The sequence below is a fragment of the Phascolarctos cinereus genome, unplaced genomic scaffold (genome assembly GCF_003287225.1).
Source record: "Phascolarctos cinereus isolate Bilbo 61053 unplaced genomic scaffold, phaCin_HiC Scaffold_3;HRSCAF=262, whole genome shotgun sequence".
Lineage (NCBI taxonomy): Eukaryota > Metazoa > Chordata > Mammalia > Diprotodontia > Phascolarctidae > Phascolarctos > Phascolarctos cinereus.
In genome coordinates, this window is record NW_027555736.1 from 148,941,668 (window position 1) to 148,968,298 (window position 26,631).

The window sequence follows — 26,631 nt, forward strand, 5'->3', positions numbered from 1 at the left end:
GGCTCCACCCCCCATGTGCTATCTTGATCCAACCCAGGTCCGGGCTGTGTTAAAATACCCATCTAGAGCACTCACACTTTTCAAAGCTTTGGACGCATAAGGACAAAATGGGCCTCCTACTCTAACTCTACATCTCTCAGGTAAAATTAGCTCCTTAGTAAGTTCACAAATATTTTGTCCAGTCCCAACCAGGGCATAGTCTTAGTAATTTGCATTTATTTTGTGACTTAAGATTAACAAAGTATTTTCCTTAAAATGACACAGTAAAAATTTCATATCTAAATACCCATGGAAATTTGGTTGTATGATTTATGTGACACCCAACATACACCTTCTCATATTGTATTCTTGTGTCTTGTCTCCTAGTATAGGGGCAGGGAACCTGTGGCCTCGAGGCCACATGTGGCCTTCTAGGTCCTCAAGTGCGGCCCTTTGACTGAATCCAAACTTCACAGAATAAATCCCCTTAATAAAAGGATTTGTTCTGTAAAACATGGTCTTAGTTAAAAGGCCACACCCAAGGACCTAGAAGGCCACATGTGGCCTCAAGGTCACAGGTTCCCTGTCCCTGGTCTAGTACTTTCTAAATGGCAAGGGTCATGTTCTATTTATCTTAGTTTTCTCCACAGTACCTGACATATAGCTTTTGATCTGTAAATGTGAGTTCATTGAAAGAAAGAATAAATGAATGATTGGGTCTTGAAAGATGGGATAGGATTTTTAGTATGTAGAAATAGGGGTGAGGGTTGGGGATGGAGGATCAGACAGTATCCCATGAAGAATCTACATGAGGAAAGACCAGGAACTCCCTAAGGGTAAAGACTGTGGCTGTATGACTATGAATAAATCACTTAACCTCTCCAAGCTTCAGTTTCTTCATCTGTAAAATGGGGATGGTATTGTGATAAAAGTGCTTTATAAACATTAAGTCACTAAATAAATGTGAGCCATTATCATTATTCTTTAGCATCTATCTCGAGGATTAATCCTGTACCAAAACTATGGCCAGTTGGCCCTGGGTAAATAGTTATAGACTGACTAAAAGGCTTCTCTTCCTTCACCTGAGAGCTTTAGGGCAAGACTGGATGAATGAATGAATGAATGAACAAATGAATCCTTTGCAAGGTATGAATGAAGGCATATACAACAAAAATCTGAACACAAAAACAGTAACGAATCAAAGTGATACGGTAGCTAATTTGGGTACCTACCTGATAGGAGGGAGGCAGCGGACTACCATGGAAAGAGTGCTAAATTCAGAGGGAAAGTACCTGAATTTGATTCTCAGTTCTGCTATTTATGACCTACTAGACTTTGACTAAGTCTATGTAGGCCTCAGTTTCTTCAACTATAAAATGAAGGGGGTTAGACTGCTTTGATTTTTGTAAAGTGGCATGATGTTAGGAATGTGATTTGAGTGACTTTCATAATTTTGTAACTTTGAAATAAATACCCAATTTGAGTTTATTATGGAGTTAACCTCTAAAGTTTCCCACCAAGTCTGGGAATTGACTAGAGCAGGATAAGATTAAGATTGTTATGACTGTCAAGGTTATTTAATCCCTGAGGGTGCTAGGAGCTCTGCAAATCCAGCCCATCCCTTATACTGTAATAATTCATTGTTATACTTTAATGGTATATTCTAGGATTTCACCAGCAATCTAATTATAGGTTCATGGTTTTCAGACTCTACTCTTTTTTTTGGGGGGGAGCATTTACTCACCTCCAGTCTTTTAGACCCTCTCACATTCTAACAGAACTAGTTGCTTTGCCATCATGTTCCCAAGTTAGTAACCTGGGCTTGGTGACTTGGGAACTTAGAAAGGACAGCTAAGTGTTCTCTCCCTCTCTGGTCTAAAGCTATCACAGTATCACAGAATCTCAAAGCTAGAAGGGACCTCAGAGGCCATCAAGTACAACCTGTACCAGAACAGGGATTCTCCTACAACATGTGACAAAAAGTAGTTGTTCAACCTCATCTCTGTACTTCTCTTGAGTTTCAATTTAAAATTGGACATTCTTGGCCTGTGCAATCTAGAGTTCACTCTCTCTGGCAGAGAAAATAGAAGCAAAATAAAAGATGAGTAATTCTGTCTTCTCTCCACTCTTGGTTATAATCATGCCATCCACCTTTAGCAGAAGCTGTTTCTCTTTTTTTAATCCTCCCCCCTATCACAGTAAAGCTTTAAAAAGGCCTTTTGTTTTTGTTTTTAACATCCTTCATGTGATTTAGCTTATTTGGAGACTTAGTGCCTCAACACTATTCTAACAGAGAATATTCTCATACTGTTATTTTATATTCATCTTCACTTGTCTCCCCCTTTCTTCTATCTTCTGCACATGCCTTTTAAAAACCTAATTTGATCAATGAATTCTCTGGGCACGTGAAATCTCCTTGCTTGTTACTCATACTTTGTATATTTATATGTACCTGTCTGAGTGAGTTATTAAATAGCAGTGTAAATAAAATGATAAAAATTTGCCACTTCCCATGAAGTTACTCTCCTATAAATCCATACACAAAGAATTAATATTTATAGGAATTATGTATGGGATAGTCACTGATAGAACATGTAGGCATCCACACATGAAGAAATACACATGAACATGAGGCCAGGATGTACACATGGTGGGGTAAATGACACAAAACTGTTGATATCGTTGTGATGCTCTCTGCTGATCTTGTTCCCACCAGGTGTTGCTCTCTAAGGCTCCCTGGAAAGTGCTGCTCTCTCTCCATTTCAGTTGTTTGTCAGCTTTGATTATTTCCAGGGTCACTTAATACTCCAAAACAGCATCTACTAAGCACTCTGTGGTTACAACTCATTCACCAGCTCTTTTAGCCACTTCCACCGTCCACTGGGGGTGGAGGGAATGCTGTTATCTTTAACAAGCCTCTCCCTTGAAGAAAAGAGGTTATAGCTTTTTCATTCAGCCATTTCAGACTCTTCTGTAATCTTTAGCTGAGGTGCACCTCTGTACTACATCTCTCTACTGGAGATGCTGTGGTTAGTAAGCCTTTCCCTTACAGGTAAGTCTGTAGTTATCCCTCCTTGACATTCTCAGGCAATAGCCACCAAGTTTTCTTCAGCTCTTCTTAGCTTCTTAGCTAAACTGAGACCAATGTCCATGAATCTTCCTTCATTCTTCTCTGTTAATAGCTGTGAATTTTTTTCCAGACTTCTCCTTAGCTATGCTGCATGCACCAGGTGGTAGAGAGGCTGAAATCAGTTCTGCCCTTTGAATTCACTTTAGAACTCTTTTGTTTACTGCTTCCCTTCTTTTGAACTCTTCTCTAACCTAAAATGTACTGAAGTGAATGCTAACTTACCTTCCCTGACTCTCTCAGTTCAGTTGTCCCCTAACTTATGGTCAGAAACCAGTTTTAGGTATTAGGTCTTATCATACATTGTGACTGAGTTAAATCTACCCAGAGCTCTTCTTCATACTGAAAAGGGATGGAGAGACACTGTGATAAAGGAACTGTCTTAATCTTACCAGAACAGCCCCTCTCTTCTATGCAAAATAGCAAGAGCTCTCCTGACTGAAGAATTTTGAGCAACACCATGAACTTTGGCTCACATTCTCCAGTAACTTATCAACTCCTAGTGTCTGTCTGTTTCTGTATCTCTCTGTCTCTGCCTTTCTGTCTTTGTATTTATCTCTTTTTCTCACTGTCTTTGTCTCTTTCCTTTCTCCAGATATTTTAATGGGAAAAATATTGCCAGCATTGAAATTTTCTCACAGAGCATGAAGGTTGCATGGAACGTAGTTTGGGAAGTGCTGCCTTATAGGTTTGGGCTTTTGAGGTCAACCTTTGAGACAGAACAGAAAACAGCATCAAACATATACACAAAAATTTCTTCATAGGTATCAGTGGAGTATAAGCCATGGCCTTTACCCAAAAGGAACATGTGATTTAGGTGGAGAGAAAATATACACAGGAAGCCATTGCTGAATGAGACAGCATAATAATAGCTTACATTTATGTAGCTCTTTACAAAGCACTCAACTCCCCAAAATCCTGTGAGGTAAGTAATGCAAATGCTATTATACCCATTTTACAGATGAAAAATCTAAAGCTCAGAGATGTTGTACCAAACATCTTGTAAGTGGGGGAGCATGGCCTGCTGCCTTTCATGCTAGATTGTGTGGTATAGATTAAAAAAAAAAAGGTTATAGGATTTCAGAGAAGGGATAAACCAGTGAAGATTAGGGAGATCAAGGGAGGAAGGCTACATGGAGAAAGAGGGATGTGAGCTGAGCCTTGAAGGATGGGCATAGGAAGTGGACAAGTGGAAGGGAAAGACGAAGCATTCCTATCAAAGGAAACATCCAGCATCAGCAAAAGAACAAAGAGAGGGAGGCGGGAGAGGAGGGCATTTGGTGGAGGGGCAGTGTAGTCAGTGATCCACAGAGAAGGCGATTACCTCCTGTGACCTAGGGAGGAATTAAGCGCCTGTTCACAGCTGCTAGGCCCCTGCTGACCTGGAAGGAGCTTTGAGCATCCAACTCCCTGGAGACAGGACAGCTTTAGTATTCCCAGTCTCTCCCTTCTTTCTGAAGAGCCATGACTAAGATTCTATGGTTTTATTTCATTTACTCTTGCTGGGATTTGCATTTTAAACTTCTGGGCCTCAGTTTCCTCATCTGTAAGATGAGGGAATGTACTAGGATGAATAAAAGCATTTTTCCTATGTGTCAAGCACTGTGATAAGTGCTTAGGTTACAAATATAAAAGAAAGACAGACACAAGGTCATCTATTTAGAGCTGGAAGGGACCTTTGAGGTCACCGCATCCAATTCCTTCATGTGTCTGAGGCAAGATTCAAATCCACATCTTCCTGACTCCATACCTAGAACCCAATCCACTCCCACTACCATCAGCATACATATCTTAGATCTGCAAGTTATCTTAGAGTCATCTAGTTCAAACCTCTCATTTTATACATAAAGAAACTGAGGTCTAAGGGGTTAAGTTGCCAGCTGAGAGTAAGTGACAGAGCCAGAATTCAAACTCAAGTCTCCAACTCCAAATGCTAGTGTTCTCCCACTGTGCTAGGCTACAGAGAAGTGGGGGGAGAAATTTGGGGGCAATAGAGTAGCCCTGCCAACTTCCCACATAAGCGTTCTATTATGCAGTCCATGAAGAGGACAAGAAAGCCACATTGGTCCTCCAAACTAACCTTCTAGGGGAAGCTAGGGGGTACAGTGGATAGAACACCAGCCCTGGAGTCAGGAGGACCTGAGTTCAAATGTGACCCCAGGTACTTGGAACTTACTAACTGTATGACCCTGGGCAAGTTACTTAATGCCATTGCCTAGCACAAACAAACAAAACCAGACTAACTTTCTAGCCTCATTTTTATTCAGTAGTACATAGAATATTGGACTTCGAGTTTAGAAGCTCTGGGTTCAAATCTCTTGTCTGGCTACTTAGTAGCTGTTTGACCACAAGCAAGTCCCTTAAAAAAAACCAAACAAACCCTGAGCTTCAGATTCTTCATCTGTAAAATGGGAACAATAAGCTCTTTTTGTGGTGGCACTGAGGGGATGCCCATTGATTGAGGAATGGCTGAACAAGCTGTGGTATATGATTGTGATGGAATACTATTGTGCTATAAGAAATGATGAGCAGGCAGATTTCAGAAGAACCTGGAAAGACTTACGTGCCCTGATGCAAAGTGAAGTGAGCAGAACCAGAAGAACTTGTGCACAGTAACAGCAATATTGTACGATGATGAATTGTGAATGACTTAGCTATTCTCAGCAATACAATGATTCAAGACAATTTCTAAGGACTAATGATGAAAAACATATCCTCCTCCAGGAAAGAACTAATGGAGTCTGAATGCAGATTGAAACATACTTTCTTTTAACTTTATTTTTCTTGGGATTTTTTTTTTGGTCAGTATTTTCTTTTGCAACATGGCTAATATGGAAATATGTTTTGCATGATTGCACATCCGTAATCTATATCTAATTGCTTGCCTTCTTTTTCATTGAGAGGGGAGGGGAGGGAGAGAATTTGGAACTCAAAATTTTTAAAAACAAAAGTTTAAAATTGTTTGTAGATGTAAGTTGAAAAAAACATGAAAATGTTCACATTAAAAATGGGAGCAATAATACTTCTGTAGTACCTTCCTCACGGGGTTGTTGTGAGGCTCTGAAGAGGTGATTTATGTGTATGTAGAGCATTGTAACCTTCTAGGTACCACAAAACAGAGTCATAGATTGAGATGGCCCTTCAAGGCCATCTAATACAACTCCCTGATTGGACAGAGCAGGAACTAAAGTCGAGTGACTTGCCTGCTGTCTTCTAGTAAGTGGCTAAGGTATGATTTGAACCTAGATTTTTCTGAGAATTTCAGGGGTCTATTACATACTCTATATAAATGGCAGTTATTTATATATGAGGTACTGCTCATGAGACCAGACAGTCTGAGTGGGCCCATTAGATGTCACCAAACCCTCCTTCTTTCTCATTTCCCTGTCTCTCTTTGTATTTTTGCTCATACCCAAAGTGGTCCCTGGCCTCCATCCTTCCTGAACTTCAGCTCAACTCAGGTGCCACCTTCTCCTAGAGACTTTTCTTGATCCCCTTTCCACCCCGAAATCTGGAAGTAACCTCCCTGAAATTCCCAGAGCATTTTATATGAGCCTCTCCTTTATACTTAGTGTATAATTTGTATTGTAGTTATTTATGTTCCTACCTGCCTTCTCTCCTCTACTAGAATAGGGGCTGTGTTTGAGTTCATCCTTGCGTCCTCAGACTGGCCCAGTGCCCTGCACATAGGAGATTTGAATTGAATTCAATTGAATAGATTGAGTCACTGAGCCTCAGTTTCTCCACCTGTAAAATGAGAGAGTTGGATTGGATAGCCTCTGAGCTCCCTTCAAGGGATCTTATGGTCCTGTGATTTGACGAGTATAATTGTGGCCACTTGGATGGCAATCTGAGAGGGATGGTATCAGGGTAAATCACAAGGGCTAGTTCTTCTTTCCCTTGGCATTAAAAGGAAGCAGGCATGCATGCCACAGCAGCTGTGGCGTCTTGGAGGATTCTCCCATTTCCTCCACCCCACTGCCATGGCCATCCCTGGCTGTTAGAAGCTCCTCCTGCAGTCTAACCTCCATCCCTCTGGAGTCCAGAAGAATGTGCAGAAGCTGATTCCCAAGGCACTCCTATCCCGTGGGAGGGGTGGGGGCTGTAAATCTCTCCCAGGCATCTGGCAGAATCCAGTTCTCTCTGCAACTGGGTGATGTCACCTATTGTTGAAGTGCAGTTCTTTTTATAGCTTCTGCTGCAGATAGAGAATGCAGCTGGGAATAGCACTATCTTGTTTCCAAGCTGGCCTGTTCTAACTCCCTGCTCTCTGGGACCCAGGCTGGCTGCGGAGATTGGAGGGGTTTGGGCTTTTTTCTTTTTGACATTTCAAGGAGAAAGGGGGGGGGAGAGAGGGGGAGAGAGAGAGAGAGAAAGAGAGAGAGAGAGAGAGAGAGAGAGAGAGAGAGAGAGAGAGAGAGAGAGAGAGAGAGAGAGAGAGAGAGAGAGAGACAGGTCCCAGGAGTGCTGGGGGAGGAGAGGACTGGAAGACAGGGAAGACTATCCCTTCTCTATCCCACCACCCTGCTTCTTTCTCTGACATTCCTTTCTTCATTCACCCACTGCTTACTGGGCTGTTTAGCATCTTCCCCTCCCTGCCCCTTCAACAGGAAAGGGAGCCCAGCCCTTGAAGAAGAGCTGCTGCCCAGAGGAGTAGGGGGTAGGCTGCTTTCTCCTTGTCTGCAAAGGAAAACCCTAGGCTTCCTTTGCTTCATATATAGGCTCTTTAAATTATGGGATTCTTGAGCTGGAAGGGAGCTGAGGGATCCCCTAGTCCAGGGTCCTTAATGCAAAGTTCAAGAACTTGGATGGGAAAAAATATTACATCTTTATTTAATATCATTGGTTTCCTTTGGAATTCTACATATTTTATTACAAATTGGAAAACATTACTGAGAAGGGCCTGCCTCTAGCCTTCACCAGACTGCCAAAGTGGTCTGTAACACACACCAAAACAGAGGTTAAGAAACTCTGATTGTCATCCATTTATTTTTCAGGTTAAGATTTAAAGAGGGGAAATCATTTACCCAAGGTCACACAGAAAGTTACAACCCTGTGGGACGGAGGCAGGACAAGTTTATCTATCTCCATATTACTGATGAGGCCCAGAAAGATTAGGTGACTTTTTTGAAGCTACACACCCAAGTTGTGACCTTGTACAGTGGCTAGAGCAGGTATTATTACCCTTATCTGACAGCTGGGGGCTGGTGAAATTAAGCCAATAACCCAAGGAAACAGGGGAGGTTAGTGGCAAACCCAGAGCTAGAATCTGTCCGTGTCTCTTGACTCCTAATCCTGGGTTCTTTTCCACAATACCTTGCTTGGTTTGGAGGCTGTGTCTGGGGTGGGAGGTAGGATAGGGATGGGGAGGATTACTCCTTTAGTTATATGAAGCAGTTTGCAAGTTTTAAAGTGCTATGTAAATACTAGCTGCTATTATTTTTATTATTATTATTTGAACCAAATGTGGGGTACTGAAAGTGTCTAAGTATGGGAGAGAAATGCCCCCACTGAGGTTCTTCTAAATCAGAGTGAAAAAGAGAGAGCTCCTGCTTCCTCAGCTCCATTGACCTTAGGAATTTGCTTCTGTCCCTTAACCCTGATTCTGTCCAGATGCTTAAGCTATTGAGGGCTATTTATACATCGCCATAAGTACACAGGAAATTCTGGGAGAGGATTTAAGCTAGGCCCCACCTCTGTCCTCAGAGTCAGCAGGCCAGGCCATGGGTATCATATTATCCCTGCTACTTCCCACAACCTAGGAAAGAACCAACAAGAAAAATTGCCCTCAAGGGGTACCCCAGCCTGATTTCTAGAAAAGATGAGCCCTCTGAAAATGATGAGTTCTCTACTCCTAGATCTGGGGGTGTCTAAATCCACCTATCTCTCCGAGTGCCATCAGCCTCTTTCATTGGATGCTGGGAGCCACTGGGATCTCTATCTTTGTTTTAACTAAGAATCTGTTTTGTCTTTTGAGGGGAACTGAAATAAAGGCATAGTGGAGTTTTCTGGCTTAGTTGAGAACACTCACTTCCTTATAGGAAGAAGGTTGTCCAGCTCCTTCTTGTCCCTTATGATAGGGAGAATGAAGGAAGGGGAGAGGCAAAGCATAAAGCTGTTGAGGAAAGCCATTGTCTTTTGTCTTCTAAAAGGGTGATTTCCAATGTCTGGTGGGGATTGAATGGAGAACCACTAGCTTATATCTGATAATTAATAATAATAGTAATAGGGGACAGTTAGGTGGTACAGTAGATAGAGCACCAGCCCTGGAATCAGGAGGACCTGAGTTTAAATCCAGCCTCAGACACTTGACACTTACTAGCTGTGTGACCCTGGGCAAGTCATTTAACCCCATTGCCCAGCAAAAACACACACACACACACACACACACACACACACACACACACACACAAAACCCCCCAAAAATAATAACAGCTAACATTTATATTTGTAAAGTGAAGGGGTGAACTAGATCAGGTGTCTCCCACCTTTAAATGTATGATCTATCTTCAGTTATATTGAGCACTTTAAGGTTTGAAAAACACTTTAAATACATTATTTCATTTGATACCCAGAACAACCGTTATAGGTGTTACGTCTATTATATAAATGAGAAAACTTAGTCTGAGGTCAACTTGTTGAATCAATCAGTACTGATTAGGTGCTTACTCAGGGCCAGATGCTGTACTGGGTACTGAGGATACAAAGAAAGACAAAAACAGTTCCTGCCCTCAAAGAGCTAACATTCTAATGGGGAAGACAACATGCAAACAACTATGTACATACAAGATATACATCAGGGAAACTGGAGCTGGTCTAAGAAGTTATCTCAGTAAAATTAAGTAATTTGCTTCAGGTCATAAATCTATTCTCCTTTGAGATTCTTGTAGCTAGTTCATTTGGGGTCTGGAAATTGCAGGCGATGGGAATGGCCTTCTCAGTGGAGGAGGGAGGGTGTTGAGGGTAGAAGAGAAGCATTTAAAGGCTGAAAGTGCGTAGTTTGATTCAAATTCTGCTCTTGGAGAACTCTGGAAAGAATGATTCCCTTTGACTCCTGGGGAACTGGTGTTTTAGAAGCCTTCTTCCTTCTTTCCTTCCTTCCTTCCTTCCTTCCTTCATTTCCCTTTAATCTTCTTTTTAAAAATTTTGAATTTCAAATTCCCTCCTTCCAGCCCTCCCCTACCCATTGAGAAGGCAAACGATATGCTACCTATTATACATGTGAAGTCATACAAAACATTTTCATATTAGCCATGTTGCAAAAAAAAAGCAAGAAAAATAAAGAAAGTGGGAAAAGTATGCTTCAATTTGCACTCAGTATTTATCAGTTCTTCCTCTAGATGTGGATAGCATTTTTCATCTTAAGTCCTTTGGAATTGTTTTAGATTATTGTCTTGATCATAATAGCTATGTCCTTCAGAGTTAATCGTCATTATAATATTGCTTTTACTATGTACAATGTTTTCCTGGTTCTGTTCACTTCATTTATCAGTTCATATAAGTCTTCTCAGTTTTTTTCTGAAACCTTCCTCTTCATCATTACTTATAGCACAATAGTATTCTATCACAATCATATACTACAACTTGGTTAGCCATTCCCCAATTGATGGACATCCCCTCAACTTCCAGTTCTTTGCCACACACACACACACACACACACACACACACACACACAAAAGAGCTGCTATATATGTTTTAATACATATGGGTCCTTTTTCATTTTCTTTAATCTCTTTGAGATATACACTTAGTGTGGTTTTGCTGGGTCAAAAGGTATGTACAGTTTGATAGCCCTTAGGGCATAGTTCCAAATTGTTCTCCAGAATGGTTGGATCAGTTCACAACTTCACTAACAGGGTATTAGTGTCCCTATTCATCCCTTCCAGCACTTGTTATTTTCCTTTTCTGTCTTGTTAGCCACTCTGAGAGGTGTGATGTGGTACCTCACAGTTGTTTCAATTTGCATTTCTCAAATTATAGTGTTTTAGAGCATTTTATATGACTATTGATAGCTTTGATTTCTTCTTCTGAAAACTGCTTATCATATCTTTTGACCATTTATCAACTGGGGAATGGCTCTTCTTTTAAAAAATAAATTTGGCTCAGTTTTCTATATATTTGAGAAGTGAGGATTTTATCAGAGAAACTTGCTATAAAATTGTTTTTCCTAGTTTCCTACCTTCCTTCTAATTTTGGCTGCATGTTTTGTTTGTACAAAAGCCTTTAAATTTTATGTAAACAAATTATCCATTATACCTCCTGTGAACCTCTCTATATTTTGTTTAGTTACTCTTCCCTTATCCTTAGATCTGACTTAGATTTGATCTCTAATTTGTTTATGATATTATCTTTCATATCTACATTATGTACTCATTTTGACCTTTTCTTGGTATTCATTGTGAGATGTTGATCTATGCCTAGTTTCCACTAGATTGTTTTCTAGTTTTCCCAGCAATTTTTGTCAAATAGTGAATTCTCGTCCCCAAAGCTTAAATATTTGCTTTTATCAAATGCTAGCTTACTGTGGTCATTTATTATTGTGTATTGTGTACCTAATCTATTCTAGTGATACACCACTCTGTTTCTTAGATAGTGCCAGATTGTTTGTAATATAGTTTGAAATCTAGTGATGCTAGACCACCTTCCTTCACATTTTTTTCATTGGGAATTGAGAGATTTTACCTTATAAGAAGCCAGCTCTTCATTTCCACCCCTGAAATACAAGAGCCTTGTACTATACTTTTCATCTTTTCAATTAGCAAAAACCTACCCTGAAGAAGCTTACAATTTAATAGAAAGAATCTGGGCAGGAGAGGCACTATGGTATAGTGGATAAAGAGCTCGTCTGGCTGTGTGATCCTGGGCAAGTCACATAATTTTTCAGTACCCCCAGGTAACTCTAAGACTATTGGTTGCCAAATTGTGACTGACCTGCTTTTGGTGGACATCTAAGTTTCTTAGTAAACAGAATAGTGGATTTTGAGTGAGGAATACCTGATTTCAAATAGTCTCTCAGACAAGGGCAAGTCACTTCACCCTTTTGAGACTCAGTTTCCTCATCTGTAAAGTGGAGATAATAATAATGTCAACTTGTGAGGTTGTGAGTTTCAGTGAGGTTATACACACACACACACACACACACACACACATGCACACACACACATAAACACTGTAATCAAAGCACTATGTAAATGTCAGCTATTAGCATTATTGTTGTTGTTATTTATGCAGCTCTTGTGATAATGGCAGCTTCCTAACACTGATGAAATCACAGGTCTGGGAAAGGAAAGGAAGGAATTATAAGACAAGCTCATATATAATTCTAACACAATATAAAATGTGCCAAGTGCAAACAAAGGGTCCAGACCAAGTGTTAAGAGAAATTTGAGGAGGGAAGACCAAGAACCTGGGAAAGCATGTGAGCTAGACCTTTAAGGAGAGGTTGGACATCACTTGGCAAAGATGTGTGGGGTGGAAGAAATAGACTCCAGGCCCAAGGAGCAAGGTGGGGAATCAAGACTCAGAATCCAAAGAGGGCAGGAGAAAAACAGGGGACAGAGAGTACTTCAGTGGGGCTGAAAAGTCAATTACCAGCAGGTTGGGAGGTGGGGTGGAAAGGTAGGTTGCAACAGATTGTTTATTGTTGAGAAATGTCTGTCTCTCCTTCCATGTAAGAGAACAGTGATCGGCAGGAACTTGTTAGGATTCCTGGAATCATAACCTCAAGCATGCTCTTGTAGGGCAACAGCAACTGTGCTAGTTCCCAGGTTCCCCTCTGTCTGGAGGAATTGCCTCTGTCAATGGGTAATTAGAGTGACAGAGCCTAGCCGGGTACCAGCTAAAGTCCTTTACATCCAGAGTGGCTGGCCAGGTGGGGCAGGGATGAGCAGGGAGGTTTGAGCCCTTCTGCTTAGATGGTAGCAAAAGTTCTGAGTTACCCTTTCCCCTACTATGTGTATATCATATAAACCAAGTAATTTATATGTTATCTACCCCATTAGAATGTGAGCTCTTTGAGGGCAGGGACTGTTTTTGCCTTTGTATCCTCAGCACTGAGTACCTAGCACTTAGGACACACTTAACCAATGATTTTTGAGGGATTTTAATTGATTGAAACCCTCTGGAAATGCCCTGAACATCTCTTACCATTTCCCTCTTCTGACAGGCTCTAGCGGACTATGCTACTTTATCAGTCCATCAACAAGCATTTATTAAGCTTATAATGTTCCAGGCACTGCGCTAAGCACTGAGAATCCAAAGAAAAAGCAAAACCAGCTCTTGTCCTCTAAGAACTTGCATTCCAATGTATAAAAATAGTTAATATGCAAGACACAGAGTAGATGGAAGGTAACCTTAGAGAGGAAAACTCTAGCATCTAGGGCTGGGGGTTTGTTCTGTGAATTTTGGATTCAGTCAAAGGGCTGCACGTAGAGGGTCACATGTGGCCTCAAAACTGCAGGTTCCCCACCCTTGATCTAGGGGGGCTGGGAAAAACCTCCTGAAGAAGGCTATGTTTAACTATTTATTAACTTTAGCCCTTTGACACCAATTACTTAAGCTGCCCAGACACTTCTTTAGAATAAGGATTCGGTCCCTTTGCCCTTAGCCTGGGACCGTGGTGATTACCTTGGCGGGCTGGACCAAGTCCAGTTAACCCCTTGGATTCTGCACCAACGGCAAAGGGACTGTGTAACCTTCAGGCAGTATCACGGCTAAGGGCAACCTGTTCCTGCTTCTGTCTTTCTCTGTTGAACCAACCATGTTTACTCTTTCCCAGACTAACTTTATCTAATCTACTCAGGGGATTTCAGCAGGAATGCTGAAAGGAATATCTACAAGGCATCGTACTAGGAGACATAACCCTAGTCTTCAAGGATCTTCTTACGATTTAATCAAGCAGACAGAATCATCCCAGGCTCATTCCCATTACCTAATTCTCCAGAAACAAGCAGTTTTTCCATTTGAACAATCAGTAAGGGAATGAGACAAGCTTTGCATTTATTACACATATTCCAACCGGGGCTATATGAAAACACTGAGCAAAAATTGGATTTTTATCATTCGTTCAACCACTGTTTACTAAATGCTCACCTCGAGTGAAGAACACCTGAGGAAATGCACAGAGAAGCAAGATGGGAGCTTGCAATCCAGCAAGGGCGGAGTGACCGCCAACTATGCAATTTAATACAATGCATTGACAGTCACGTTATTGCAGAATGGAAAATAATGAGAGAAGCACAATGAGCTAAGATCATTTCTGACAGTATGCCATTCTCCAGCTCAGAAACTTTCAGTTTCTCCTCATTGAAGCCTCTTCTTCCACCTGTTTGTTATTCAAATCCCAGTTTCAATCTGGCCTCACCTTGCATGTCCAGCCTTATCTCCTGTTATTTTCCCAAATAGACCCTTCATTGTAGCCAGCCTGGTCTCCTCACTGTCTTATGAATTCAGATGGCATCTTCCTGACCCTGTGCCTTGATTCTGTTGTTGCTCTTCTTTTTAAGATCCCCTCCCCCCCAAACTGGCTTCCCCACTCTCCATCCAGTCTCTGTCCACTTCCCATCTCTCCATGAAGCTACTCCAACCCACACTGATCTCCTCTTCCACTGGCATCCTACACATTTATTTAGACATTTATTTAGTCCCCTCTTTTCACAGTGATGCATTTTAGAAAAGAAGCATCTTGGAGCAGTGACTAGAGTTGCTTGATTTGGTATCAGGAAGACTTGGTTTGAAATCCTGTGACATTTCCCAAAGCTGTATGACCATGAACAAATCACTTACTCTCTTTGCTTCCCCCCCCCACCCCCTGCCCCCAGGATTTATGTATTAAGTCATCGACAATTGTGATCTCCATTGGTAGAAGCAGTTGTCTATCTTCATGTACTCACTCTCATGTTCCTGGAAATTGAGAACATGGGAAAAATGTTACACTTGAAGAGCGGGGGCGGGTGGGGTGGGGTGGGTTGGTATGTTCCTGACCAAGGACTCAGCATAACATAAATCACAGATATGTACAATGATGTTAGAGAAGCCAAGATAACTACCATAAACTTCTTGGAAATAACTGAACTATTTTAAATAATTACATAAAAATGGTAAAATTATACTACAAATTATATACAATGGGCTCAAGAATTTGGTACGTGTTGATTTGAATGGGAGCTCCAGTGTACAGTACTCAAGTTTACATAGAGTACAAAAATACCCCCCAAAAACCAAACATTTCTATCATATCACGACTTTTTGCAGAAAGCTAAAGAGCCTTGTGTTAGCTGTAATCAGCTTTAAGTAAGTTTTTAAATTAGAGAATCGGAGTAGTACAATAGAGAACAGGCCTCAGAGGCAAGTAGCCCTCTAACACACACTGACTATGTGAACCTCGCCAAGTTACCTAACCTGTGAGTGCCCCAAGCAGCTCTCTGAGACTTTAAGTTATGATCAGCATTGGCAGAGGGACTTTCTCCATTAGGAGTTTTGTACACCAATGAAACCACTGGCCTGCCCTATAAAATGCCTTTAATTTACCATAATTTCATTTGCCTTTTTAGAATTTAGAGTGGCTTTGGTGGGGGTGATTTAGATGGTTCATATTTCTTTAAAAAAAAAATTGTCCAGGGAAGGCTGATCATGCCTTGTTTTTCTTTTGATAACAGTTTCCCTTTAGTAAGCAGAGAGTTTCAAGATCATTGCTTTTTTGTGTTCAAAGTAGGGCTTATTCTTTTCAGAATTCCCCATCAGCACTTAAAAGCTTCCTGGAACATTTTACTTGGAAGGGCATGGGGAGAAGGAGTCTCTAGATTCTGGTCTTGCCCACTTTTGATTCTGCTGTTCCTGGTCTCCCCCACCCTCTCTTTAAAACAAAATGCTGAGGCAACCTTGAAAAGGAAGAGAAATAACAAAAATCACTTTTTTGAATTGCATTTGCTTCCCCCTTTTTCTCTCTCTCAACAGCAGGAGAATGTGTGTTGGGAATAATGTGAGGGATAGATTAATAAAAGAAAAAAGAAAAGAAAATGGAGAGTTTTGGTTGGAGAGAAGAATTAAGAGGTAGTATTATAATCATGCCCCAGAAATAAAGGAAAAGAGCATCAAGGAAATATTTAAACATATACAGAAGGGAACAGAAGGAAATGCATAATGGGCCATGGACGTGCAGAGGAGTTCTGTTATAATTTCATATATAAATCTTCTTCTCTGTTTTTTTTATTTGTATTTTGAAGCATTCATGTTTGTTGATATTTAAGCTTATAATAAAAAGATATTTTTACAAGTAGCAGGATGCTAATATTTCTGGTTAATTTAGGGTCTCAGATTGGGTTCTTGAAATATAAAAATCATGTGCCAAAAAAATTAGAAGTAGATTGTATGCATTTCACAGCTATGCATAGGAGACGAATTCCTACACTAACAGAGATGAAGGAAATTACAAATAATAAAATAGATTATTTTGATTACATGAAACTGAAATGCTTTTGCACAAACACAATTAATGCATCTAGGATAAGAAGGGAAGCAGTTTAAGGCAGCGGGAAATAATTTTATCAAATTTCTCAGGTAAGGGTATGTTATGCAAGATATATAGACAACAGAAATATATAAAACCAAAACTCATTCCTCAGTAGATAAGTGGTCAAAGGATATGAGCAAATAATTTTCAAAAGAAGAATAAGATAAAGATAATGATATGGAAATATTAACAAGAAAAGTAATTAATAATGCTACTAATAAGAAAAATGCAAATCCAAACAATCTGGAGGTTTTACCTCATGCTAGTAAATGGGCAAAGAAGACAAAAGACAAGAGTCATTTTTGGAGGGGTTTGAAAAGACAGGCATGTTATTCCTGTTGCTGGAGCTGTGAACCAATTCAACCACTTTGGAATGCAATCTGGAATTATGCAAATAAAATGGCTAAAATTTCTAGGCTCTTTGACTCAAAGATTCTATAGGTAGATATATATCCCAAGGAGGTAAAAGCCCCATATACACCAAATTTTATATAGCAGTACTTTTTGTAGGAGCAAAGACATGGAAACAAAAATACCTGTTGATTGGGAATGGCTAAACATATTATGGTGCATGAATGTAATGAGGTATTACTGTGCTATAAGAAATAACAAACATGATGGATTCTTAGACACATGGAAAGACTTATAAGAACTGATAGAAAATGAAGTAAACAGAGGCAAAGAAAAAACCCTCTATACACAGTGAGTATGGTAGAAAGAAAAACAACCACAAAATACTGAAAATGAATGTTGTAAAATTACAAAAAATAAATTTGGCCCCCAAGAAGAGATATGAGAAGATAACCCCTCCTACTTCTTTGCAGAGGTAGGATAGGGAGAAGGAGACATTCCACAGGTGTGGAACATTGCATATATTGTAAGATTTTTTTGGTATATTGATTGTTTCTTTTGTGAGATAACTGTCTGAGAGGGGGAAGAGGAGAGATACAGAGGGAAATTTACATGACATAAAACAAAAGCTATTAATAAAAATTAATTTTTAAAAATCCAGTTAATGTAAATATATCTGTTAAATTGAGGGTTTTAAATTAGGTTCTGGATAATTAAGGTTTTATTCTGGTTGTGATACCTGAAGGATCTGTGATTTTGTCAACCATGGGGAGTTCCATGTATGGAAACTCCTTCCGCCAAGCCAGATCCAACCTATAAATGACATTAGTGGTAAATGGGTTTGAAAGTTATCATTTATTGTTTGTTCATTGTTTGTCCTTCATTCTGGAAGAGGACAGTGATATCAGGAGATAATGTTGTGACTTGCAAGTGAATTGGATTTAAGTGAGGGAGGGCTATGTAAAGTCACCAGCCTCACTCTCTCCTCCAGAGCAATCTAGGTCCAGTGGTAAGATACAGGTGAGGATGAATGGAGATGGCCCCGGATACAGTGGGAGACTGTGACCTTTTAAGCTAAAGTCTTCTCCAGGTTTCAGTTTGACCCAGGCAAAGCCCATTCAGTGATTAAGGCTAGGTAAGAAATGAAGCAAAGAATGGCCTCATTTACCTAGTCAAAAAAACAAAATCAGTCTGGGAGGGTAGACCTTCAGGGTTTCTATCCAAAATAGAAACAATTGCTATTTACATTCCCTCTGAGCCATCATAGCCCAAACAATGACCAAGTGAAATTTGGGCTGAGACCTAATTGGCCGATCAATGAGAGCCAGAATGATTTGGATTTAGGGTATGGTCCTTAAAAAAGAAATCTAGCACAGGACTATATCTTGAGAGTTTTCAGAGATCAAAATTCATATTCCTTTGGGCAGAGCACCTGCAGGTAAAGATATGATTCCCTGCGGACAGAGAGAGAGGAAGGAGGGAAGGAAGGAAGGAAGGAAGGAAGGAAGGAGAGGCAGGGAGGGAGGGAGCTGCATTGTTCAACTGGAATTGGCCAGTTGGGTCCCCAGTGGGACAGCTACTACTACTCACAGATCACTGTGTGTTCTTCATTCTGGAAGAGGACATGACATCAGGAAGGTGATGTCATAACTTGCAAGTGAATTGGATTTAAGTGAGGGAGGACTATGCAAAGTCACCAACCTTACTCTCTCCTCTGGAGCCATCTGGGTCCAGTAGCAAGATATAGATCAGCAGAAAGTCACCTGAGCAACACAGGCACTAAGTGTCTCCTCCAGGGTCACACAGTGCAGTGTGTGTGAGTGTGTTTATTGTGAATGTTCACTGAAGAAGAGAGTGGTTGAAAGAGATTTGTATGGCTTGCCTGTGAATTTCTTATTGCTCTAAATCTTATTCACATGTATTTAACTCTGTACTCCCAATTAGACTATCATCTTCACCTCTTACCTTTGTAAGAAACAGGGCATGACAGTTTACAAAACTCACATACATAATTTCATTTGATCCTTACACCTGTACGAGGGAGGCAGGACAGGTATGCCACAGTATGGTGGAATGAAGGATCAGAGAAAGTAAGTTAGAATACTGAGTCTGTGATATTTACAAGCAGTTCTCATTTTATGTAAGTGGACAGGTCAGCAGACCTCTATGTACAGCAATTTTTTTTTAGTAATGTGAATTTGCCCACTGGCCAACACACATTCAAAAATACATGGGGGCCTAGGGACTGAAAAGCAAGAGCAGGAGGAGGAACACAGGGCATTTTGTATTTATATTTAATTGTGTGACCTTGGAAGAGTGACTTGGATATCCTGGACCCCAGTTCCCTCATCTGTAAAATGAGATTCAGCAAGATAATCTCTCAGGTGATTTCAGCTTCAAATCCTATGATCCCCTTTGACCAAACCTTCCCCTCTGAGGTTACCTTCTGTCTGCTCTGTTTGTATCTTGTATTTAACTAGTTATTTACATATTGTCTCTTCCATTGGAATATAAGCTTCTTGAAGGCAGAAACTTTTTTTTAACCTTTTAACCCCAGTGCTTAGCACTGTTGACTGGTCCTCTTTAAGAATGAAGGACAAACAGCAATAATTAGTAAGCTTAGCAAAAGCTTATTGACTAAGAGATGAAAAACCAAATGCAATGAACTAACTCTTTTGGGAACCTTGTGGAACAAGGTTCTACAGCTAGTAAACAGTATAAACCAGACTAATCAGAGCCTGGAATCAGTTCTTCTCTTTCCTCTGTAACACTTAACTGCAATCTGTCCTTCCACCTCTGCATATACATAACCTATCACTCCCCACATTGTCTTCCTTCAAACAGAATTCTGGGTAGAATTTTGCACACATTGGGTTCTTGGCCAGTGGTATTAGGCTGGCTTCATAAAAGAGGAAAATGTTTTTGAAAAACCAAATGCAGGCTCTGTTGGGTTTTGTTGCAAAGGCAGAGGGAAATAGGACTGGGGGTGATACTGATGGGATCGTAGATCTAGAGCTGAAAGGAACCATAGAAACTATCTATCTCACTTTTACAGATGAAGAAACTGAGACTCAGAGTAACTTACGACAACTGACTTGCCCAAGGTGACACGAGGCATAAACTTCAGAGGGAAGATTTGAACCCAGTTTTTCTGATTCCAGAGGAGTTGCATCAACAGCAGTAGCTACCGTTGCTTCTAGTCAGGGCATTGCTTTTGTCTTTCCAGGAGTGAGTGGCAGGTCAGACCACTGCTCACTCACCACTGAATGATAATGGGTCCTTGTTTCCCTCAAAATAGGTAGCTAGGAGGCACAGTGGATAGAGCAGTGGCCTGGAATCAGGAAGACCCGAGCTCAAATCCAGCTTCAGACACTTGCTAGCCGTGGGCCTGGCTCTGAGACTTTAACTCTGTCTGCCTCAGTTATCCCAACTGTAAAATGGTAATAATAATAGCAGGATCAAATGTGATTTTTTGTAAAGTGCTTAGAACATAGCAGCTTAATAAGTGTTTATTTCCTTCCTTCATCAATCCCTCTCCAGGTACGAATATGGGAGATCCCTGAGGGGGGCTTGAAGCGGAACATGACAGAAGCAATCCTAGAACTTTATGGACACAGCCGGAGGGTGGGGCTTGTGGAGTGGCATCCAACCACCAACAACATCCTGTTCAGCGCTGGCTATGACTACAAGGTGAGCATGGCCCCTACTGGGGCAGGCCTTCTCAGAATTGAGAGGACTGGGGGGAAATCTCTTATTATATCTGTATAGTAATTAAACCTTTAAAAGTCTGTCATATACATTTTATCAGGTAATTCTCATAACTCTCTTGTGAAGTAGACAGGACAGCTGTTATTTCATCCCCATTTTCTAGCTGAGGAAACTGAGTCCCAGAGAGGTGTAATAACTTTCAAAAGTCTCACACTTAGCTAATGATAGAATCAGGATTGGGATCTAGGTCTGCTGCCTTAGATGCCCATGAGGAGTTAGATTTTCCTCATTGGAACCAAATCTAATGGAGTACTTGGGGGAAGTGGAAACCCAGTGTGTGCCCAAGCTAGGTTTTGCTAGTTTGTTTTTTTCCCAGCCCTGGCACCACCTCTTTTCCTGTTAAAAGAGCAGGAAGAACTCTTTGGTTAAGCAGGCCTGAATGGACAATATGGTACCTGTGAGCCAATCATCAGCTGTTCCATTCTGAAGCCTGCTAAAGTCAGTCAGTCAATAAGCATTTTTTACGATGTGCCAGGCACTGTGCTAAGCACTTGGGGATACCAAAAAAAAAAAAAGCAAAAAGAGGCTCCCTGCTTTCAAGAAGCTCACAGTCTAATGGGGAAGACGACAAATAGGTACAGACAAACTATATACAGGATAAATAGGGGGGAAAATCAAAGAGGGAAGGCACTTGAATTAAAGGCAATTGAGAAAGCCTTCCTGGAGACGGTGAGATTTTAGTTGGGACTTTGGAAGTGAGAAGAGGGAGAGCATTCCAGGCCTGGGAGGCAGCCAGAGAAAATACTAGGAGCCCAGAGATGCAGTGTCTTGTTTGTGGAATAGCCAGGAGGATAGTATCACTGGATCAAAACGTACATGTTGGAGAGTAAGGTGTAAGAAGACTGGAAAGATAGGAGGGGGCTAGGTCATGAAGGGCTTTGAATGTCAAACAGAGCATTTTGTATTTGATCCTGGAGGCAACAGGAAGCCACTGGAGTTTATTGATTATGGGGCCTACAGCCCTTGAGGATGGAGGGGAGGGAAGAAATTAGCTCTCTTTGTGGTGGCAAAGAACTAGAAATTTCAAGTATGCCTATCAATTGGGGAATGGCTGAACAAGTTGTGATATATGATTGTGATGGAATACTACTGTGCTATAAGAAAATGATTAACTTGGTGATCTTAGAAAAACATGGATAGATTTGCATGAAATAATGAAGAGCGAAATGAGCAGAACCAAGAGATTGTTGTATACAGTAATAGTGATATTCTTTTAAGAACAACTTAGAGCAACTAAGTCATTTTGACTATTGTAAATACCCAAATTAACTACAGAGGACCTATGAAGGAAGATGTTATCTGAATCCAGATAAAGAATTGATAAATAGAAGTATATATAGAATGATTTTGCATATATATATATATATGTATATATATATATATATGTATGTATTTATATATACAGATACAAACATATTTATGTCTAATTGTATCCATCTCTAGGTTGGGGATGGGCAGAGAAGAAAAAAAGGGAAAAAGAAGAAAGTTACACAATAACTTTATTATATATTTAAAAGAATTAGCAAGTTGTACATAACAGATTTGCAGTTTCATGTAGTTATAACAGAGTATAGTATAGTATACTATGTAGTTATAACATAGCATAGTATAACATAACGGTATAACATACTGTTCTAGTATGTTATAGAAATGTTTGTTTTATTTCTTAAGTTCAAAATAAAATAAATACAATTTTTAAAAGAGAGATTAAAAAGGATAGCTTAGCTAACACATTGGATGATAATGTGGTCCCAAAAATATCTAGATCACAGTCTAAAATAATAGACTGAATCTAATAAGGTAAAATTTGTAATATGGATAAATGGAAAGCTGTATATGAGTTTAAAAAATATTGATTTCACAAGTACAAGATAAGGGAGGCATGGTTAGAAAGCAGTTATTCTGAAAAAGATCTGGGTTGACCTCCCAGGTCCCTTAGCATTCTAAGGTACTTCCATTCAGTACCCAAATGTATGCAGCCTAGCCATGCAGTTCTGTCCCAGGTTCTGTATCTCAGGCTGTTTACTTGACCAAAGTAGAGCTGTTATCTAGGGCAAGGGTTCTTAACCTATTTTTGTGTCATGGACCCCTTTGGTAATGAATCCTATGAATAATGTTTTTAAAGGCATGAAATAAAATACAAAGTGGCAAAGTGGCACAGTAGGTAGAGTGCAGGGCCTGGAGTCAGGAGGACCTCAGTTCAAATCTAGCCTTAGACACTTACTAGCTGTGTGACCCTGAGCTAAGTGTTAAGTGACTTTGCTCAGGATCACACAGCTGGTAAGTCATTTAACATTTGTTTGCTTTAGTTTCCTCAACTGTAAAATGGGCATAATAATCGTACCTTCCTCCCCAGGTAGTTGTGAGGATCAAAGGAGATGACATTTGTGAAGTGCTTAGCATGATGCCTGGCACATAATAGGCTCTTAATGAATGCTTATTTGGGCAGCTAGGTGGTGCAGTGGATAGAGTGCCAGGCCTGGAGTCAGGAAGACATCTTCCTGGGTTCAAATCTGGCCTCAGACACTTATTAGCTGTGTGACCCTGGGCAAGTCACTTTTTGCCTCAGTCTCCTCATCTGTCAAATGAGCTGGAGAAGGAAATGGCAAACCACTCCTCTGTCTTTGCCAAGAAAATCCCAAAATGGGTTCACATAGAGTCAGACATGACTGAAACGACTGAACAACAACAAAATAAATGTTTGATTCCTTCCTTCCTTCCTTCCTTCCTTCCTTCCTTCCTTCCTTCCTTCCTTCCTTCCTTCCTTCCTTCCTTCCTTCCTTCCTTCCTTCCTCCCTCCCTCCCTCCCTCCCTTCCTCCTCCCTCCCTTCCTTCTCCCACCTTACCTATAAAAGAAGTCAATTATATTGAAATAAAGATGTAAGTTTTTTCCCATCCACCTTCATGGACCCCTCTGACATCTATCCATGAATTCAGGAGGACTGTGGACCCCTGATTAAGAACTTGTGATCTAGTTATATAATAGAAAGAGCAGTAGTGTAAGAATTAGGAGATCTGGTTTCTACTCCTATTTTCATCACTAACTTGTTTTATGATCTTAATTATAGGCTATTAACCTGTCTAGGTCTCAGTTTCCCCATCTGCAGAATGTAGATAATAATACCTTCCCTGCCTATCTTACAAGAAGGCTTGAGAATTAAATTAAATAATGGATGTGAAGGGACTTTGGAAAATATAAAAAGCAATAGATGTTATTTATATATACATTTGTGTGTGTGTGTGTGTATTATTACACATGTCACAAGGTGCCCATTATTATTATTAATTATTATTATTATTGTTATTATTACAACGATTATTGCTGTTTGGTTCCTCAAAATCAGCAGAATCAGGGGCCTACCCCCAATGTCTGTCTGTCTGTCTTACCTGTCATTCCCTGCAGGTTCTCATCTGGAACCTGGATATCGGGGAGCCAGTAAAAATGATTGACTGCCACACAGATGTGATCCTCTGCATGTCCTTCAATACAGATGGCAGCCTGCTCTCCACCACTTGCAAGGACAAGAAGCTGAGGGTGATCGAGCCCCGTTCTGGCCGAGTACTCCAGGTACTGAGCTCTGCCCCACTCGAAATGATCTTTGTGACTTCTGGATGGTGTGGGAAGGGGATGAGGGAGAGGAAGTTGAATTCTGACTGGTCTTTCCCTACTCTCCTTCCCCCTACCCTTCCATTGACTTAACACTCTTGTCCTCAAGCTGGCTGGGGGAAATTTAACTGATGGGATCTCCTCCAAGTCATTCTGGGTTGGCGTATGTCTAACTGGTCAGTAGGCACCAGTATGCCTCTAGTTCAGTCTGTAGATCAATATAGCATAGATTTTTCACACACACACACACACACACACACACACACACACACACACACACACACACACACGCACACACACACACACACACCCTAAACAGAATTCCTCTGGCCTAATTCTTGGGGCTTAGTACAGACACTGCCTTCAGAGGCTAGCTTCCTTCCTCACAGGCTGCAGTATTTTTGGCAGACTTTATCCACTCAATCAGGGAATATTTGTGTAGAACCTACTAACTGGTTAGGCTTGACACAAGAACCTTCTCATGTTCTATAGGCAGTATCTGGAGTGGCCAGGGTCATCCCCAAGGATGTGGGCTTGGGCAGATGCTCCTTAGCCTCCTCCCACCACCTCTAAAAACAAAAGAGGGAGAGGTATATATGTTTAATCCCTAAGTCCTAATGCATTACTCTAGCATGACATTGAGATGATCTTGTGTTCTCAGAGGCTATGCCAGAGGAATACAAACTCCTGGCCAGTGCTGCCATTTTGGAAAGGCCCTCAACTGGCCAATTGTGTTGTTCTTATAGCTCATCACTGGGCTGGTCCTAGGGTGACGGATACTTTAACCAAAACAACTTTGTCTACCAATCAACCAGCAATTATTTAGTATCTGCCATGTGCCAGGTCAGCCTTAGAAGGGTTGTATTTTTCCTTGGTGGAGGGCACAACCACGATGATCTTAGAAATATTTAAGTATCAATAAGATAAAACAAACATCACAAGGGGAAAAATAGTCAGGGGAGGGCTTTCTGAGGCTCAGTTTCCTCATCTGTAAAATGAGGGGTACAGTGGAAAGAACCCAGATTGGAGTAAGAGAACCTGGGATGGAAGCTTAGCTTTGGCACTAACTTCCTGTGTGACCCTGGGCAAGTCATTTAATTCCTCTAGGCCTCAGTTTCCTCATCTGTGAAATGGGTTTGATTAGACAGCCTCTGAGGTCCCTTCCAGCTCTAAAGTTACTGTCCTATGATCTTAGGAAACAGGGAGCTCCAAAGAGGAGTAGAGATGGGATGGCAAAGGGAGGATCTATCCTACCCACTTTGCATGGTCACTTGGTTGGAGGAGAGTACTATGGGCTAATTGCATGATGACACTACCTCCTCCTTCACCCACCCACCCGCTCCCCTGTCTTCCTAAGTCACTCTAAAGCCACTAGCACGGTAGGGGTGGGAGGTTCCATGACTCTTAGTGGGTAACTCAGCCTTAGGCTTTCTCTTTATCTCCCTGCTCCTCCCCTCCCCTTCAGGAAGCCAGCTGTAAGAATCACAGAGTAAACCGGGTGGTATTCCTTGGCAACATGAAGCGGCTCCTCACAACAGGAGTTTCCAGGTGGAACACCAGGCAAATTGCCCTCTGGGACCAGGTCAGTGGGTACCCTTTGGGCTTTCGGGTTCTTCCTCCTATTTCTTTACCTTGTCTGGACAGAGGAAAGGAAGAATGGAGTACATGTCTCAGAATCGGAACTTCTGGGTTCTGGATGCTTTTGAGCTTCTGACGAAGTGTTGGACAGTCTGGAATGAACTGGGCCTCAGTTATCACTTCTGTGAAATGGGTACCACATGGTGCAAGAAATCCAAGGAAGATTGAGGAAGATGGCTATGACAGAATAAGATGTTGGGCTAATATTTATAATGCAAATAGAGAGGAATGATCAGATCTCAAAGGATCAATAATCCAATGCTGGCTGAATAATTCAATTCTCAAATTATGTACAGTAGCCCAATGAGGAAAGAGGTGTGGATAATATGAAATGGTAAATAATAAAAAAAAAAAGTGGCTTCATTTTATAATGCAATTATAGACCCACATTCAGACTTTCTTACTGGTGACCTCTTTACCTGGCCCAAACTGGGGTCTAATTGTACAGTGGAGACAGGAGACTGAATAATCCAAGGTGATAGGATGTGGCTAGTCCAGAAACTCCCTTGGGGATAGCAAATAGAAATGAGCACATCTCTGTTTGATCCAGAGCTTCCATGCTTGGTCCAAAACATAGTCCTCTTATCTCTTCACAAAAACAAGAATCCCTCTTCAAGGTTTAAAGTCATGTAGCTATATCTCTAACTTGTT

At 40.9% G+C, this 26,631-nt stretch overlaps 1 protein-coding gene across 4 annotated transcripts in view; it reads left to right on the top strand.

Moving 5' to 3' along the window:
* CORO2B (coronin 2B) overlaps positions 1-26,631 on the top strand; it is a 237,479-nt gene that overhangs the window by 189,209 nt on the left and 21,639 nt on the right. For all 4 annotated transcript variants that reach the window (XM_020982384.2, XM_020982393.2, XM_020982376.2 and 1 more), the window contains 3 exons: positions 20,508-20,657; positions 24,139-24,303; positions 25,808-25,924. In XM_020982384.2, the coding sequence (XP_020838043.1) occupies positions 20,508-20,657; positions 24,139-24,303; positions 25,808-25,924 (432 nt within the window). The remainder of the gene's footprint in view (positions 1-20,507; positions 20,658-24,138; positions 24,304-25,807; positions 25,925-26,631) is intronic.